This window comes from Sesamum indicum, linkage group LG9, assembly GCF_000512975.1.
Source record: "Sesamum indicum cultivar Zhongzhi No. 13 linkage group LG9, S_indicum_v1.0, whole genome shotgun sequence".
NCBI lineage: Eukaryota > Viridiplantae > Streptophyta > Magnoliopsida > Lamiales > Pedaliaceae > Sesamum > Sesamum indicum.
In genome coordinates, this window is record NC_026153.1 from 6,187,004 (window position 1) to 6,205,859 (window position 18,856).

Consider the following 18,856-nt stretch of genomic DNA (forward strand, 5'->3'; position numbering starts at 1 on the left):
GATGTAGTATGCTGTATCGCATTGTAGTGTTGTACACCGAAATTATGTGCGTTAGGATTTGACCTTTGATGTTCATAAGAAGAAACGGAGAGACCCGAAATTTAAATTGCATATACAACTTGTTTTTCGGGTAGTGAGTAATGATCGAAATCTCTAGCTTTAATTCTTTCGCAATTGTGGTGGACAAAATTAGTGGTATTTGCTAGCAACAGCATAAAGATAGTCAATCAATTTACATAATGGAGATAATCAATCAATACAAATTGATTCGAAATTTGATTGAAATCCAATATAGTACCTATGGGTACATAAAAACTATATCGAATCGATCCCTTTTAATGAATAGATCCAATCGGAACTTCGAATATAGAATTCAATGCAAATTGCCTAGATTATGTTAAAGCAGTGTCTTTTTATGATTGCTCGGCAAATTTTTGTTCTTTTCTAATTCAGGAAAAAATCAGTGCAGAATTGCAAATGAAGCAGCACATGTTGCATGTGGGCATAGCAAGTGTTTCTTGCCAGCACAAGGGTATACGATGTGCTAGAAGCCAAGCGACCTAACGCCTTACGAGCAAATGCGAGGAGGAAGAAAACGTAAATGAGTACTGCTTGGAGTTTGGAGGAAGACATGTGATAATGTTGGAAAAAGAGGAATTTATTAGCACCCAGCTTCTGAAAGGCAAGAAAAAATGATTGATCATATCGGATGTGGTTAACAGAATTTAGAGCAATTGGAAACTGCAGCACGAATGACTTAAAGTACAGGGAATATACTCAATAATGCGAACGTCTCATCAAACAATATTGACAATAAATGCTTGAAGACTCGCATGGATACAATTCAGCTATGTTGGTATTCCAAGTCACATTCAGTTTTACAGTGTCGTGCATCTTCCGCTGATGCTCCCAAAATTCAGTCAATTCGAGATGGCACTGCAACTGCAAAGCACTCATCTAACGCAATAAATTATCTGCTTCCAGAAAAATCTCCACTGGTCCAATTTTCGTTGATCATTGTACAAAAAAATTTCCAAGAGGCATCACGAGCACCAGCATCTTACCTACATAGGGTCAATGGCCTGCTTCTAACCTCTGGTAACGGAAAGCAATTTGGCAAGCACACAAGTGGACTCTGATCTTGCGCAAAGAGTAGAGATGAATGACTGCAATACCTGCATCAGTTTCATTTACAACCATGAACTAGGTGATGCTCTTTCACTAATGGCTTTACACAATTATCTTGCAGATACTTCCAATTGTTTGTTGCTGAATGCAGCCAGCAGGTCAACCACAATGATGATTTCATGTCTCCTATGGAACGAGGAACCATGGACTTCCCAAAAAGATATAAAGATATACTAGTGATATCTGGTGTTCATCCTCCAACGACAGTATCTGGAGCTTCCTAAATGTGTTAAACTGCGCAACAACTATCTGTTAAATTAAAAGTTTATGGTGTTACAAGTTGAAAAAGAAGTGTTGGTACTTACATGCTATGTGCTCATAAAATTTTCCTTTTCCTGAGGTAGGCATACATCAGAAAAAATCCAAGGACAGCACCAACAAAATTTCCTGCTGTTGTTCCCCAAAAGGCAAACTGCAGAAGGAATTAACCAGATGAAATTGGAAAAATTAGAATGCAGATGCAAGACCTATATAAGAAAATTATAATTAAAATAATGGAGATCAAAAAGGGGCATACCAGATTTTCCTCAAGATATGACCTCAAGTTCATGCCAAATATACCTGTCAAGTTCTTGTGAATCTTAGTATGAGCTTAACTACTAGAGCGGTATCACAAAATTCAAGTTTACATGTAAATATCTGATATAACGACAATGACACATCAGGACAATTTCCGTGTACTTCTTACAAACCCTCAAGCGGATAAATAAAACTAAAAGAAATCTTGTCAGTTGCTCATGACATCTGAGACCACATTTCTCTTGAAAGAAAATGAACTGAGCTCAAACGTATTACGTTGGTACTGATGATGTAGGCATGCACCAGTTGAAGAACAAACATGACCACTTGTCCATCGGGCTCTGTATGTTCTTCTAGTTATGTAAAGAAGTGCCTACTTTTAGATACCTAACACCCTTTCCAATTGTAGAACATGCTTAAAGTATAATTTCCTTCTATACATAAATAGCAAATATCAGATCATATCAAGTAGTAAAGCATGAAAGTCTGATATTACTGAATAGAAGGACTAACATGATAATTTAAGTGTAACTTTCATACTCATCTAGGTTTCTAAGATTTACACATATGAAGGGATGTCGCCAGTTTTTCCTTTTAGACAAACTTCTGGCAGAAAACATGTCTCAAGGGAAAACATAAACAAATGAAAGAAGACCATTTTTCGCGTATTATTAAAAAATGCACATGAGAAGTACCAAAAACGCTTGAAAGTAGAGATGCCAATGTAAAAGTAGTCAAAATAGGTCTTTCATTGTCATTTTCAGTTAAATACCTGCAATTAGTGCGCCAACTCCTACACAAAATGTCCCGACCTGAAGAAGAAGTTCCACTCTACTCACCTCTAGCCTCCGGGAGCTGATAAGACAAAATGATGTAATGTTATGATAGCAAATGCTAATAATATGGTAACAGAAATTGGTATGGCTTTGCTAAGAAATTAACCAAGCAATACCAATTTTATTTCTATAGCAACGCAGAAAAAGTATGGACTACTAAGTAACTGCACATCTATATGAAGCTTATGCATATCCTCAATGAATCATGTTTTTATTGTCAATTTAAGAAGAAAATGCATTCCGCATGTTCACTTGATTGACTTCGTTTAGAAGCTAGGTGCTTCATGTACTTACTTAACAAACATAGTTTCTCCTAGTTTCTACATTAGCCTGATTGCTTTTATACCTTATTAGTTCATTCAATAGAATTGCTTCTGCAACTTACAGATTACTCTACTCCTAAATTCTTCACAAAATCATGGAAAAACCAGATATAAACTCCTAAATTGATGATGGACATATTGGTAGCTGCCAGAAGGTTGGAAAATGTTTCACGGGGCTGAATCGTTTTCACTTGAATTCTCACAGAATGTTCCAATATTTAGTCACTAGTATTTTGTCAATTTATGTTAGGTAACTGGAAATGAAAGAAACTGTGGAGACATTGATTCCTGATATCAGAGTTTCCTCCAAATTGAAGCAAATTGCTCAGCAGAAGGTTCTTGTGCTCAATGCATTAAGCCTACTACTTTCAAATGAACTGAGCCGAGGAGAGTCATATGAGGCCTTTAATTTTGAGAATAGTCTGACATATGAGGCTGAATTTGAGATTTAGGCTTTTTCAGGCAATTACACTGATTTCCAAAACGAAAGAAAGCAGACCTTACACAGGATCTAAAGTTTAAATTTTAGCCCATATGTTTTGTTTTATATACCAGTCAAGGTTTAGGCCACAGTCTAATCTTGACCAGGTAATACCTTGTCGAGTTGATTTTCCTTTAATTGATTGATCAATTGATTGTTACTTGAGCATAATAAATTGACAAAAAAGTAGAAAACTAGAAGTAATAGCAAATAACAAACCTGAGGTTAACAGCAATTGAATCTTCCATCTCTTTTGCTGAATCAAGAAGCCTCTCTGCTTGACCATGACAAGATTCACATCTGCCGTAGATGGAAGTAGTGACATAGTGACAAAATTAGATCAACAGACAGTAGACATCATTTAGTTATTAGCTCCTTAACATGCTACATAAATAGAAACCAGATCATCAATAAAAGACCAGACTGTAATCTCAATGGGACAACTACGGGAATTACACTATGAACACTCTTCAGAAATTTCAATATTTGTAGCTTAATTAGAAAATACAGTACACAAAGGTTCGCTAGCAGAATAAGGCTAAGGCACCACATAAGTCAGGACAAAAGGACACCAAAAAGGTTTTTTGGTCAAAGAGAGCAGAGGTTTTATTTTCTCCTTTGTGCATGAAAAAGATTAGCTATAAGGATTGAAATAAGAGTATTTTGATCATCAGTAAATCAATCTGATGCTCATGCACGCCACTTCTAGATGATGAGTTACAACACTAAAAAAGAGAATGAGAAGTTTGAATTAAGCGCCAGTGTAAAATGATATACTTGGCCCCTGCCATTCTCCTGAATTTCCTATGTTTCCAGACTATTTGTGAGCTTGCTCAATCGTTAATGTAGCATATATGAGAAGAGTGCCTACACTATCAAAACATGCAGATAACAAGAGATGGAAAAGGATGACTGACACCAATACAGTCATAACCTATTCCACCAAAACAGCAAACTAGATCAGTCTAGTGACATGTTTCTTGTTGACAAAAAATAGTTTGCCACTCTCTGAAGGCGATTGAGCTGAGGTTTGGGATTCTGCAGAAGTTTGAGTTCCAATTAAAATGCAATTACTGACCATGCCAGGTTCAAATGAAGTATACTTGGCAGTTAATCAAGGTATGTACCCAATCTCAAAGAACTAAAGAGCTCACACTGTATTGATATCACTGTTAAAAAACATTCAAAATCGATTCAGAGACAGGCAGAGAGAACTTTCTGTCGCTCTAGATTACAAGCTGAAGTAAGAGGTTACCAACTCAATCCAAAATGAGAAAACACTGAGTAGCGAAATGAGAAGAGAAAGTAAATAGCACATATTAATCGCTAGTGAGACAAAAACCCCAGCTATTATTTGATTCAGGAAGTAAGAAAATATTTATACACGCAGCAAGATATATTCAGCATTCAGTAAGAAAACCTAAACGCATGAGATCTTCTGTGGAACTTAAATGTGAGAGTGATATATAATTGTTCTGATAATCTTTTTGTTTCAATAAAATCATGAAAAAGTGTGGGGGCAGGTTTGTCTGACAAACTGGAGCTATTGTTGCTTCCCTCATACTTCCAGATATGATTCTTATGATAAAACACAATGCAATAGTAGCCACCATGGATATAATCGTTTGCAATGAATGATGATGTTGCCAGATTACCTCTGGAGGTAATTTTCCAAAAGCATTTCAATTTCTTCCTCCTCTTCTGAGAAACACAAGTACCAATTGTCAGAACTAGATTTATTCGATCACAGGGGATGTGCTTGACTTCCAATGTGATTCACTCGAGAATGAAGCGACCTTTGCATGACTTACCCTCGGCTATCTCCTTTTCCAAGGGAACTGAACATTCCACCTCATCATTTTTCATAAGAGTGCAGTTTCTCCCCATAATACAAATTCGCCGTATTTCATGAGTGTCCTCAAGGATATCAAGCAGCATTTGTTTAAGAGCCCCGGCCCGTGAACCCAATTCAACCTTTTGTCAATCATACAAATATAAATACGTGAGTAGTTACTTATGAGTTAATGATTGATTGGCTGCATGTCAAGATAGCTAATAAAGAAAGGGGACAAAACTATATACCAATGTCTGCTTGCTAATTCGAAGTTCCTCCAATATATCAGCGGTCAATCGGTTAGGAAGAACCTCAAGTAAAGCTTGCACCTGCAATGAGAGTAGCTTACTAACTAATAAAAAAAAAGCAGGAGCGAATTTAAGCTTAGAGTCTGCTTTTTGCATATAAAGACAAGAAACATACAGTTACCTTCCATATACTGTTAAAATACATGCAAACATATATACAAACTAAAGAAACTTAACTATAAAATATAATGCAGAACAAATTTTCACTTCTGCAGTTACTTCAATTAACAAAGTGCAAAATGAGAAAATTAGTGGACAGTTTCAGAACACAAACAGCAATGCACAGATGACCAATCCAACCCTCATGGCCCCACCTTTTCTATGAATTAGTATAAGATAACTGAAAGTAAGATAACCCTACATAAACCCACACAAGAAACTTGGCAAGGGGCACAAAATGTCAAAAAAAAATACACTCACTATGTTCTCATACTCACACGTGGTTCTAAATCCATTAATCTCCGCTCCAAACGTTGTATTCGAGAATGTAGCGCAGCCTCAACCACCTGAAAATTTTCAAATGTCTTCCTGTTAGGCTCTTTGAACAATTCATACCTTTAAAGTTCAACTACATGTGAAGGAAAGGATATAGCACCAAGCTGTAGGCTTCATACTGCTGATCACTTTATAAGTGTATATGTGACCCTACAAACAAAATGAACAACAATACTTCACGACTAAGTGTAGCCTTCTCATGCTCTTTGCAAAAGTCTTCACTAAGAATGGTAAACCAAGTCTTAGTTGTTGTTGCGCTAAATTAGATGACAGCACAAATTTCTGAGTAACGAATCTATAATTGAATGCTTGTTTGCTTAGACTAGCACATGAATGTAACATAAGACACAAAAGAATCGTAGGAAAGACTTATCCATCATGATGAATGTCAATTTATCTTGTGAGAAATGGCTATTAATGATTGCAAACTCTGAAAATTACAACTTTTCTTACATTGTTATTGAGTATTTTTCACAGCTCTACTGGTCGACCCAAGGGCCATCCTACTAAGCCAATAAGTAATATCCAAGATTTCACAAGCTTAAAAATTTACACAATACATAGATAAAGCTCAGCAGGCACACCATCTTCTGTGTTAAAAGAACTAAAATCTGAGTGACAATAGTATAAATGGAGTTGACATTCAGCTCAGTCCAGAATATCTGTTTCTTCAACATCATATCGATCTATATGAACACAGACTGGTATTCATTCACCCCAGATAAATCAAAGTAAAATAACACATAAAGAAAAAGTTATTTGAAAAGATTGAAGGGCAAATAATGTGAAAAATGAAGCACCAAATTAATGACTCATGAAATGATTCCAAAGCAAAACTTTATTGGATAACCAACCTCAAGGACAAATGGCATCGAGGGACCTCCATTTATGTGCTTTGGATTTAAGCGGGGTAACAATGTATCAATGAAAGCTTTTCCACCTTTACTGTTGTAATCGATAATAAAATATTAGTTACCCGTGTACAAAACATCAACTGACAACAAAAACTTTATAGTAGATGGCGGATTAATACCGGTTGTAGTTGAATATATAAACACGTTCTTGCATTGCAATTGCCCGTAGAGAACCCAAATTCAGCAGAATTGCGTACTCACGTACCTTGATAAAGTTCAATATGCAAACTTATATCAGCAAAAACCAGTAGATTTAGCAAGAGTACAGAATTCAAACATTCTTGTGATTCAACATGAAACCCTTTTTAAATATGGTCCTTAATGCCAAGTTAACAACATATCATGAAAGGGTAGAGAAACAACCAGTTCCACAACTGCTGCTGCTTTTTATAGTCAATATAGTTCACTACCTAACAATCGGAAACCGTAGAGCATTATTAGGTTAAGATATTGAAAAACAGAGCCTTTTTGGAGACACTAGTTAGTCCAGTTCTCTGATGAGGTAGTTACAGAGAGTAAAATTAAGAAGGGGTCTATTATTTGCTTTTTGAGAAAGATTGTCGTTCAAATAACACGGTTTAGGCAATAACGAAGCATCTTGTTTTATGCAATAGATTAAATCTAAGAAGATTGAAACAAAGACATGGAAGTACAAGCAATGAAGGGCGGCTGAAGTCAAATCAAATTGTGCAGTAAGTACAGGATATGGAAAATAGCAGAAAGCAATTGACTGTCTCTACCAGCAATGAAGGCATCGAGTTGGTTAACCACAGTGATGGATCAACGCTCCTAACGTCCCGAGGTCGAAGACCTGTAAAATTATGTCCAGAGAAAAGAAATATGAAAATAAATGAAACAGTCAAGAGAAAAGGACCAACAAAGAACAAGACAAAAGTGGGTATTTTACCCAAAAAAACAAAAGGCCCAGAATTTATCAAGAGAAAAGAGCTTATGAGTAATTCTTGACAAATGGCAATTTTATTAAGAACTAAAGATGTTGGATAACATATAGATGAATCCAGAAAAATAATCAATAGAATGTTTGCCAACAGGAATTGCAGAACAAAAGTAATCTGGGTCAAAATTGCTAGTCAATCTCATATTGATCTTTTGCAAAACTTGAAAGTGAAAGAAGCTAGGTGACTGTCTAAGAAATTCTACTCACCACTCGATTTTAACAAGTGTCTTCGATTTATTTTCCTTGTAGATACCATACCATTAGACCTTACTTCGACGACCTGTTGATGGAAAATGGATAATCATGAGAGATGCATACATGCATGCAGAGAAATTTGTTCCATATAATTTGAAAGTTCAATGATACAGCAACTACCAGTGATTGAAGAAACAACTACTCTGGTACATTTAATGTCCAAAACCAAATCCCTAACAATGTTTGTCCTTGTTAAAACGAAAGGAAAATCAGTGACTTGAGCACAGCTCACAAGACTTCGTTCCAAAATCTTGTCAGTGTATATAATGGACAGAGCATCTGCAAAAACCTGTCCAGCTTGCACTACAGTAAGTTCCAACCAAGAAGTATCCAGCAATTTCCTCCTTTTTTGTTCTCATCATCTTAATTCTACATCTAGTCAATTAGGAACCGCGTCCCCCCATGATATCAAACTCTTTCAGTTCCAATGATATTCTTCATCTTCCTAAAATAGTGAACCTCCTAAGGAATTTCTTATCTGTCAATTACGAAGTTGCCACCATTTCTCCAGGCTTCCACAAACTATATAAGATTTTTATCAAGACAAATGTATGCATTAATGGGCGCAATATTTTTCTTTGAGTTAAATCATCACAAATTATTATCACCCATATCGAATGAAGCAATAGTCAAGCTCAAAAACCAAAATTCAGAAGGAAAAAAGAAAAAAAGAAGAGGAAGGAAGAAGAGGAAGAAGAAGAAGAAGAGAGGAGAAAAGTAACAAAAAAAGAATAAATAATTAAGTAAAAAGACCTCATAGAAGAAGAGAGGAGAAAAGTAACAAAAAAAGAATAAATAATTAAGTAAAAAGACCTCATAGACAGGCTCGCGAATTCCAAGGGAGAGAGAATCCCCAGAGGCGGGTATCCTCTGAGAACCGGCAGAACCATTGGAGAACTCCTGACCAATCACCTCCTCGACTGTTACGTCATCGCTGTCCCCATCATCCCCATCTTTATCCAAGACAACTCCCTCCACACTCCGTGTCTCCTCCGCCGGCTCCGCAAAACACTTGATGCCAACTTCCTTAGCTGCCACCGGTCGCAGTGGATCCCAACTCCGTTGTTGCTGCTGCAACAACAACTTGCGAGAAGAGTCACATTTCCCCCGCGACAGAGAAATCCCGGCCAGAATCAAGCGAAACTGCGGGGAGTGAAGCGGCAACTGCAACAAATTCGGAGAACAGTGTGATGAAATCGGAGTAGAAGACGCCATTTTTTAGCAGCGAGCACTACATGCGAGCGTGAGATTCTCACTCTACATCAACGTACACTGCAATTACGGGAAGAAAATCCAATCGAACTGGATTCGCATGTGGAGGGGTGTATGTATATGTGTATGTATAGGTGGAGCGATGTTTTAGAGAGAGAAAGGGACGATGAGGCTGGTGGCTGAGAATGGGCTGTCGATTGTTGTGGCGAAGCGGCTTCCACCTGTTGCATGCAGTAACATAACGGGACCGTTTGTTTGTGATCGTTTTGTCCGTTACTGCCGTTAAACGGCTCTTCCATTCTCTACTTATTATTTTATTATACTATATATAATTAAATATTATTCAAACTGGTATTTTGTCACATCATAAGAAAAATTTTACTATTTTCTTTAGTTTTTTTGTTGTTCCATTGGAAATTCAATATTTAATTTTAAGTTGTCAATTACTTTTAAAAAGATTGATTTAGAATTTCATATGTTTCACTAAGTATAAAGTTCTAGCTATTACTCACGAAGCACATGAAATAATTTATTTCTTTTTTTTATGAATAATTACACTGTCCTCATATGAAATTTGTTACAATTATATATTGAATAGATTTTTTCTTAATCAAACTATTATTATGTACTTTTTCACTCTAATAAACGAATATAATGTCATTGAATATATATATATTAGTTTGATAATATTTATAATAAATTGTAAAAACAAATTATGCACATAATTAAAATGCGCGTCATTTTTAAATTATAGTTTAATTTAATTATTTTTTATTTTTAAAGAAATATATAACTATGCCAAGGAAGGGCGAATTGGTGTTATGATTTACATAATTATTTTCGGTAGTTTTTTTAAGATTCTTTATGCATCCTTTTTTTGAATCATTATCTTTTCTTAATTACCACTTTCTTATAGATTTAATATTAACTTTGTTTTTTATATATTTCATTTTAAATAATTTTAAAGAATTATATCCACAAATTACTAGTATCACTAATTTTGGTAATACTATTTGATATAAAATTCTTACATTCACTCTCTCATTTTTTAATACACGCTATAAAAAACTTGATTTTTTATTACGGTAAATCATTACGATTTAAAAATTATGGTAAATAATATTATTAACATATCAAACAAAATTAATTAATTAAACTGTAGCCAAAACATCTACTATTATTTTAGTTATTACTAATATTTTAATCTCACCTGTAAAAATTTATATTCGCCACCACTATTTGAGGTTGGTAAAAACATTTTTACCATTAGCGAAAAATCACTCCTAGTGGCAGGCTCTCTTGTAATCATCATTAAAAAGGGAGGGGAATTGAAAATTTTTACTATCTCAAAGGGAAGCAAGTGCAATTTACCAACCTCATTTCCAGCATTGACTTCAGTTGCAAGACTTTTTCGTCAAGAGTTCCTCCTATCGTTGATGAACTTGAGTTATTGCTCCAAAGACCTATCTTTCATGGCATCGGCCCAGAATCCACTGCTGCAAGACTTCATATTCCCGCCATATGATGTGATAGAGGCAAATCACGTCTGCCCTGCACTCCAATCCTTGCTTATAAAGCTTGTGAGTTTTCAGTTGCAGCATCAAAACAATAGTTAGCTTCAATTTTCGATCAATTCATGTCTTTGCCACGTAGTTCTTGCTCTAGCATAGTGGATCATTTGTATGTGATAAGAAAAGAATTGTTGAACGTGGGATTGTAGGAGAATGACTTGGTTGAACTGGAAAAAACTGTAGAGCCCACATGGCCAAAATTGGTTGTGCCCCTGGAGAAGATCATAGACAGGTTATCAGTTGTTTGGGGGATAGTGAATCATCTTAGTTCTGTGAAGGACTCTCCTGAGTTTAGGGCTGCAATTGAAGAAATTCAGGTGTGTGATTCTTGATCAGAATATGGCTTTTGTGAATTTTCTTGGTTCTTTTTAGTTTTCTTAATCTGTATACTGGATTATTTGCAGCCCAGGAAGGTTGAGTTCCAGCTGAAGTTAAGGCAGAGCAAGCCGATTTATGATGCGTTTAAAGCTCTCAGAGAGTCTTCAGACTGGGAAAATCTGAGTGATGCGTGTAAACGAGTAGTTGAGAGTGAGTTCATTTGATAGCTTTTATCTGTTTTTATTCCGGCCTACCTTAAAGCTTGTTGATGTTGCATGTTTTTCTAACTAATGTGTAAATATGTATTGATATTGGAAGAGGGAGCACTAGTTTTGCCACTCTTAATTTTCACCAAACATAATATTTTGAACATATATATGGTGCTACAGAAGCATTTTCCAAGACAAATCAATAACGACACTTAAAATTTGCGGATTTCATGGATTGTTTTGGAGTTGATCTGCATATTGACTCGTCACGCGTTCATAGGAGTATTTCTCTATATACAACACTGGAGTCCTGGTTGAATTTTGATCAATACTGAATCTTATGCAGTAAAGTTAAAAGAAGCTGTTTTGTATGGAGTTTCTCTTGAAGATACCAAGAGAGAACGTTTTAATGAGATAGAGCAGGTACTTTCTTTATATGCTTTTCCCTCTGATGAAGAAAGCATTAGGTCTTCATCAGGTTTCTTCTATTTATGTGAAGCATCCAATTCATTAATAAATGCTCTATTCAGTCTGTGCTTATGGAAAATATACTTGATGCCTATGGAAAAGATATGATGATTTGCAGGGAGCTTGCTAAATGATTGACTTGATGACATGATATTGCTACTTGTTATGATTTATACAAAAATATACTTTGCAGATGTTGAAACGAAGTCATCAACTAAAGAAGTGATGATGATGATGATAATTGATGTCCATTAAATCCTTGCATTGTTCACCTTCAGGATCTGGAAAAACTTGCTCAAAAATTTGAACAGAATATCTTAGATGCTACAAAGAAGTTTGAGAAAGTTATTACAGATAAGAAAGAAATTGAAGGTTTGCCTTTGACCACCCTGGCTATAGCTTCAGAGACAGCGCTTCTCAAGGTATCACTGGTTCAACTAACCAATTTCAACATTAGTATGACCTTTAGCACATTCTCCAATAATCTGATTTCTCATTTCCATTACAATTTTTACTGGTAATAATAGGGATATGAGAAGGCGACTACTGAGTATGGCCCTTGGGTGATTACCTTGGATGGGCCGATTTATCGCTCTGTCTTGCAACATGCTCGCAATAGATCTTTGCGAGAGGAAGTTTACCGTGCATATGTAAGTCGTGCATCACATGGACCTCTAAACAATACACCTATTATTGAACGGATTTTGGAGCTCAGGTTGGAGAAAGCAAAGCTTCTAGGCCACAGTAATTATGCTGAGGTATCGACATAACTCGCATGCTTGAGCTAATCTTGTCTACACACATCTTAAACTTCTCATAAAAACACATGTTTCGATGTTAGGTCAGCATGGAAACAAAAATGGCCACCACTGATAGAGCAAAGGATCTTATAGACAAGCTTCATAATGCTTCTTGGGGTCCTGCAATTCAGGGTGAGTGGATGATTACTTGCGAATGAATAAGTTGCTACTGGAGGCTTATGAAGTTACAGATAAAATCAATGTGGTAAAAATGATAAAAGCATCCAATATGTCAGCTGCAGGTTTTGCTTTCATTATATTTTTCTAAGACCATTAACTTTCTCAACTGATTGTTTTGGAAATAATCTAGACATGGAAGACCTTAGAGACTTTGCCAGAGGGCAAGGTGCTGAAGAGGCTAATGATTTGAATCACTGGGATATTAACTTCTGGAGTGAACGGCTTCGAGAGTCGAAATATGACTTAAATGAGGTTGGCTTCTCTTATTTCCATTCTCAATATTTTCTAATGATATTTCACTATGTTTTATCTCAAGCAAAAACTTCTGAATGTGAAAAACAATATTGACTTCCTACCTTCCATGTTCTAGCCACTATAATCTTCTTGAGAGTGTGTTACTATGTATGATCAGCCTGTAGACCTTAACCTCACGAAATTCCTATCCTCAAAAATTGTTAAACGACCAACCCATCTAAAAGTTTAAGCAATTGGAGAGGAGAATAGTTTAATATTAATATTTTAACACGTGCAAACCTTGCACATGAAACTTTTCCTTTTACAAATGGGTGGCAATATAATTCGAACCCTGGACCTCTTTTTTAGCTTGGATCTGATATCATGTTAACAGAACTCAAGCAGTATATTGATTTGTCACCAAAGTTATCCAGAGCAATTTAAAATTTCACTTTCTCATGGACAATTTTCTATTGGTCACAGTTTAATTTGATATTTAGCCCATCGGAACGTCTATATATGATTCCAGAGCATAAAAATTTCATGATTTCTTGTATCTATTTCTACTTTACAATAAATATAAACAAGGCGCTGTATTTTTACAGGAAGATCTGCGTCCATATTTCTCATTGCCAAAGGTAATGGATGGTCTATTCAACCTAACAAAGAAGCTGTTCGGGATAGACATTGAGCCAGCTGATGGCGCTGCTCCGGTAAATTTTCTTGAAACTTCCACAGCCCTATGTTTTTTGTATTCTAGACTTTAAGACATCCACGGCAATTTATGGCAGGTTTGGAATGCAGACGTCAGCTTCTACAAAGTTAAAGATTCTTCAAGTACTCCTTTTGCATACTTTTATTTTGATCCGTACAGTCGTCCCTCAGAGAAACGTGGTGGTGCATGGATGGATGTGGTTGTCGGTCGGAGTTGTGTGATCTCAAGTGACAATATCTCTCCCAGGTTGCCAATTGCACACATTGTGTGTAATCAGACTCCACCAACTAGGGACAAGCCAAGTCTCATGACCATCCGAGAGGTGTGACTTCAGTTTAACAGTTCCTTGTACAATGATGATGCTATTTCTTTGTCCATATTCAGACAAATTTTTGGCAGGTAAGCATATTACTTGCTGATTGACTTGATGAATGGATCAGGTTGAGGCTGTCTTCCATGAGTTCGGTCATGCTCTCCAGCATATGCTTACCAAACAAGATGAGGGTCTTGTATCTGGCAATCAGGGGATAGAATGGGATGCTGTTGAAATAGCTTCTCAATTTATGGAGAACTGGTGTTACCAAAGGTGAAATAGATTATACACTATCAAATGTTTTGCACTTCTTCCTTTTATTTTTAATATCGACAGAACTGCGAGTAGAAATTTTCCATTCCGACCTCAAAATAATCTTGCGTAAGACTGCATGGTTGTTGCAAGGAAGACTTCTCTAAAGTTTAGTCTCAATCGGGATAGTTTTTTAATTCAAAATTATCCAAACTCTTGTTGCATTTAGTTTAAACTTGCCCCTGGTGCACTTGGCTTCTTTATTCCTTAATATCTTGTTGCAATTCATGGACTTCAGTGATTATCGTTTCTTGTGTTACTAAAATACAAGGAGTTGATTTGCCTCCATGTATGCACTCTATCTGCATGGTTCTGTTCACATGACATCCATTATGCAGGGACACCATGTTGAGCTTTGCTAAGCACTATGAAACTGGAGAAGTTCTTCCAGAAGATATATGCTTAAGAATTCTTTCAGCAAGGACATTTAGGGCAGGCTCACAACTGCTTCGTCAGGTGAAAAAAGGGACAGAGTTGCTGATAAAATTCTTCAAATTTCTATACCGGTTTTTACAGTGCGTTTTTTTAACATCAAGAAAGCTTCATTATTGCACTCCCACCATTCTAACTATCTCAATCAAATATACCAAAGCTACTTTCATAGTCTTCAGAACTGTATAGTATGAATCGACTTATCTAAAATCTCAGCTTTGCTGCTTCTTCTCTTGATATTGGAAGATAGAAAATGAGACTACCTTAGGTAGGTTCCTGAGTTAGAGGGTGTTTGGATGCTTTTATATACTTTTTAAAACATCTATAAAATGTTTAAAAATTAAAAAATTTATAGTGTTTTGTATTCTAATAAAATCAGCTTATAAGATAATAAGTTCCTATTAAAACAGTAAGGAATTTCTGACTTATTTCACATTCAATTACCTCCTTTAATTTTGATTATATTAGTTACAATATTGTCGTTACTAACAGTTTAGGAGCTCCATGAACTTATTTTATCCAACCACTTTAAGAGTTTATTTTTTAAAAATAAGATCTAATATGTTAGAGGCTCCAAATATATCTTATAAGATGTATGAGTCATAAGATCTTCTAAAATAAATTCAGCCCAGCACCGTCTTAGTATGCTTTTCTCATCCTAAAGAGGTAGAAGGGTGAAAAGAATTTCCGATAATCATGATTAAGATTATGGTCGCTAACATGAGTTGCCATGTGGGTTTGCATTTAGAGCTCAATATACTGTGGGTTTGCAGTTGCGTTATGCCGATGTTGATTTGGAACTCCACACAAGTTATGTGCCAGGCGGACGGGAGTCCATATTCATCATAGATCAAAAAACAGGTAAAAAGACTCATCCAATTCCGTTACTGCCAGAGGACAGATTTCTTTGTAGTTTCAGTCATATATTTGCAGGTCAGTTTTTTGGTATTTCTTTTTATCCAGTACAGACTCAAACTCTTTTATGTGGAAAAAGTATTAACCTTTTTCTATGCGTCAATGAATGTTCAACTTCCAGATAAATACGCAGCCGGATATTACAGTTATCAGGTGACTGAAATTGCTCTATAAGAATTTTAAGAAGTTCTTGGCAATGATCACTCAAACTGTTGTACCTTGATTTAAGCACCATCAAGTTCTTCACCATTATTCTGTAGCTTCAAGCAAAAGACCAGAATTTTGATCAAAGATAATTACTTTGGTTTCATTTTTAAAGTATTTTCTTTATTTCTAGGAGATAGTGAGAAAAATAGAGATAAATGTGAGTCTTTTGGAGTTTTTATTATGTTTGATTTTGTAGTTTGCATTAGTAAAGGATGGTAAAAGATAAAGTAAGACATATGAACTGTGTGTTTTGCGAAATCCAAGCAAATGTTGGTGATTTTTTCTACTGTTGCTAAGAGTTTTGAAGTTGTTCTTGAGTCCTTTTAGTTCAGTTCTCTGACCAAATGTTTTTCCGTTGCAGTGGGCAGAGGTATTATCTGCTGATGCTTTTTCAGCCTTTGAGGAGGCCGGGTTGGATAATGATCAGGTTATGAAAGGAATATTATGCATTTCAATGTTTCAAAAGATGCTGCATCCTCATTTTCATCTGCATACGCATATATCTAGATGATCTATATTAGCAACAAAGTTGGCACTCTGTTTGGTAATATTTTAAGGAAGTGATTGTCTTTGGTCGAAACAGATGCATTTGTGCAATATTTCCGTCGATTGTTACTGATGTTGAGATTTTTATAGTTTCTCAAAATATGAGGTTCAATTTTTTCATCCCACATGTTCACCCAGTCGTGTGTAAACCTACTTATTTGCCTGATTTTGCTCAATTATGTCTGTCTTGGAGCAGTCTCTCAGAGAAATGGGCTACAAGTTTCAAGAAACCATTCTTGCTCTTGGTGGTGGAAAGTCGCCGAATGAGGTACTTGAACAAGCCATGTCATCAGCACAGTCGGCGTTTCTCAAGAAACTTGTGGAACTATTATATGTTGTCCAGAATCTGCATATACAAATTCATAACATTATTGGATCATTTCTACCTGAACTCATCTCCAAAGAGTTGCTCAGTGCCGGGTCCTAATACTCCAAAACCTGATACTTGAATCGTCCAGTTCACAATCAACTAATAGAACAGTAGATTTTTTTCTCTCACAGAACTAGTAATAGTTCATTTGGAGTTGCTGTCATTGTGAGGTTGCCTTGGATTGTGTTGCAGGTTTACCTGGAGTTTCGAGGACGTGAACCTACACCTGATGCATTTCTCCGCTACAATGGCCTGTTGCCAACCATTGCTGCATGATGCCTAGCATTAGGATATTAGTGGTAAGCTTTAAACATTTATGTCGTCCTCGTTTTCAGATTATTTCTTAATATAGTATCAGCATCCTAAAGAGTATTTTTCTTTCATACTAATATCAAAATTTAAAAACTATTAGCATGTATTTATGTTAAAGTTTTTCAGACACTTTCGGTGAATGCGGTATTGTTTCTATAGATTGAAGAACATACTATGTGTGACCAAGCAAGGCTAATGAACAACATGTTATGTTATGATCCTGTTCGGACTGGCAAAATAGCAAGATATGACTTGAATAAATACTAGTTTAAAAGATCATGACAAATGAAAAAAGAACTAGCTGTCAAAATCTCAGAGTTGGTAGGAGAAGATTAAACTGAATTCGAATTGGCATAATATAGCATCTCTTGTTGCTTAGCCAATGGCAACTGATAGTTCTGTCTTCCAGACTCGGACGAGTATATGAACGTACTAAGTCTGCCAAAACATCAAGATGATTGATCTATAGTACATACTTGTTGATTAGTATTCATTCTATCAACTGAATTCTATTCAGCCTACAAGAGCTTTGAGGCCTAACTGAGAGTAAATATGATGCATAAAAGAAACTCTTGAATACGCCCAACACGTAGTAGAAGACACCACAAAGACCAACAGAACACTTGAAAAATATTCAACTGTGGAGATATTATCATGTGCTCACCCTAATTGAGGAGTGCAATATCAATAGGGAATCAAGTGCGACACATAATGAAATTATGATAGTACCTATAGCCGCATGCATCTGACAGCCACAACAGCAGGTCAATGAATCAGTAGTATTGTCCTACCTCTTTCTCTCTCCCCTGCATTATTCCTCAAATAGAGGTTGGTAAAAAAGTTTGAAGGTCTCGATTACTTCAAGATACCACATGGACTCCCTATCTGGAAATGAGGAAAGATCAACCATTTTGTGAACCTGTGAATTAGGCCACATCAGATATGGCATGCCCTTAATTTTTGACATGGAGATGATATACCAATAGACTAATTTATGTTTTCATTTTTCGATTGCATCCATGTAGAGCCAATAGTTTCATGCATGGGAAAAGGATAATAGCCCTTTCTAGATATGCTTGATAAGGAGCCAAGAGAATCATCTTTTATCATCTAATCTCTAATGTGGAATTTTATGCAGTGCCCTATGTGACCGGTGATTGTGAACGAGCAGGACAGATAACGAGCTATTCAGAATCAGCAAAATAAAAATCTAATGCTGCAAACTAAATTAGTGAATTTGGAGAAAAGATATTATAACCTAAAAGCTTCAGTAACAAAAATCCCAGAATTCTATAGCACGAGCTACATCAATTTGATGATCAGCAGCCAGTACTTAGTTTTGCTCATAAATCATCAAGGTTAGAGAGATCTTTTAATTGGAGAAGTAATCATAAACAAACATACTTCAAACAACTTACTCAGCCAAGAATGGTAATCAGTTATTCGTTAGAAACGCGACAGACAAAATAAAAGGATGCAACAGCGTCAAACATGAAAAAACTATATTTACCTTAATCATTGGGAGATCACCTGCACGGTCAAAATACCCTCCAACCACCATCACGTACATCCCTACCGAAGTACACAGGTAGTGAAAGCAAGCGACTTGAAAATTTCTTCGTAAGAGAATG

The 18,856-nt window shown here is 36.0% G+C and overlaps 3 protein-coding genes across 6 annotated transcripts in view; 1 reads left to right on the forward strand and 2 right to left on the reverse strand.

The window, feature by feature from the left end:
* LOC105170886 (magnesium transporter MRS2-11, chloroplastic) lies at window positions 638–9,594 on the reverse strand. 2 transcript variants are annotated; one of them, XM_020696613.1, is made up of 14 exons: window positions 8,925–9,594; window positions 8,064–8,136; window positions 7,639–7,709; window positions 7,018–7,103; window positions 6,839–6,929; window positions 5,927–5,995; window positions 5,430–5,510; window positions 5,159–5,321; window positions 5,003–5,048; window positions 3,567–3,647; window positions 2,480–2,562; window positions 1,706–1,749; window positions 1,494–1,600; window positions 638–1,437 (listed from the first exon to the last, which is right to left on the reverse strand). In XM_020696613.1, exons 1-13 carry the CDS (start codon window positions 9,324–9,326, stop codon window positions 1,505–1,507), a joined length of 1,386 nt encoding a protein of 461 aa, XP_020552272.1. In that variant the 5' UTR covers window positions 9,327–9,594; the 3' UTR covers window positions 638–1,437; window positions 1,494–1,504. The 2 variants fall into 2 exon arrangements, with proteins under 2 accessions (XP_020552272.1, XP_011090112.2); XM_011091810.2 differs by having other exon boundaries at window positions 638–1,422; window positions 8,925–9,592.
* On the forward strand, window positions 10,664–18,523 carry LOC105170775 (probable cytosolic oligopeptidase A). 2 transcript variants are annotated; one of them, XM_011091684.2, is made up of 18 exons: window positions 10,664–10,903; window positions 11,044–11,211; window positions 11,299–11,422; window positions 11,768–11,844; window positions 12,168–12,311; window positions 12,417–12,647; window positions 12,731–12,821; window positions 13,000–13,121; window positions 13,709–13,816; window positions 13,895–14,140; window positions 14,259–14,404; window positions 14,782–14,899; window positions 15,649–15,808; window positions 15,912–15,943; window positions 16,359–16,424; window positions 16,740–16,811; window positions 17,106–17,212; window positions 18,364–18,523. In XM_011091684.2, exons 1-17 carry the CDS (start codon window positions 10,760–10,762, stop codon window positions 17,187–17,189), a joined length of 2,133 nt encoding a protein of 710 aa, XP_011089986.1. In that variant the 5' UTR covers window positions 10,664–10,759; the 3' UTR covers window positions 17,190–17,212; window positions 18,364–18,523. The 2 variants fall into 2 exon arrangements, with proteins under 2 accessions (XP_011089986.1, XP_011089985.1); XM_011091683.2 differs by lacking the exon at window positions 18,364–18,523 and having other exon boundaries at window positions 17,106–17,383.
* The window catches only part of LOC105170774, a 1,940-nt gene continuing 603 nt past the window's right edge, over window positions 17,520–18,856 (reverse strand). The window contains exons 3-4 of one of the 2 annotated variants that reach the window (XM_020696970.1): window positions 18,736–18,797; window positions 17,520–18,110 (exon numbers count right to left, since the gene is read on the reverse strand). In XM_020696970.1, the coding sequence (XP_020552629.1) occupies window positions 18,081–18,110; window positions 18,736–18,797 (92 nt within the window). In that variant the 3' untranslated portion in view covers window positions 17,520–18,080. Of the gene's footprint in view, window positions 18,145–18,735; window positions 18,798–18,856 lie in introns of both variants that reach the window. The other variant, XM_011091682.2, reaches the window with a different exon arrangement.

Excerpts from the sequence above, each read along its gene's own strand:
- LOC105170886 (XM_020696613.1), bottom strand. The coding sequence starts at position 9,326 with ATGGCGTCTTCTACTCCGATTTCATCACACTGTTCTCCGAATTTGTTG. Across the intron at positions 7,104-7,638 it reads ACTCGATGCCTTCATTGCTG|GTACGTGAGTACGCAATTCT; the intron begins GTAGAGACAGTC and ends AACTTTATCAAG. Across the intron at positions 5,322-5,429 it reads GAATTAGCAAGCAGACATTG|GTTGAATTGGGTTCACGGGC; the intron begins GTATATAGTTTT and ends GATTGACAAAAG.
- LOC105170775 (XM_011091684.2), top strand. The coding sequence starts at position 10,760 with ATGAACTTGAGTTATTGCTCCAAAGACCTATCTTTCATGGCATCGGCC. Across the intron at positions 11,212-11,298 it reads CTGCAATTGAAGAAATTCAG|CCCAGGAAGGTTGAGTTCCA; the intron begins GTGTGTGATTCT and ends GATTATTTGCAG. Across the intron at positions 12,822-12,999 it reads TTGGGGTCCTGCAATTCAGG|ACATGGAAGACCTTAGAGAC; the intron begins GTGAGTGGATGA and ends GAAATAATCTAG.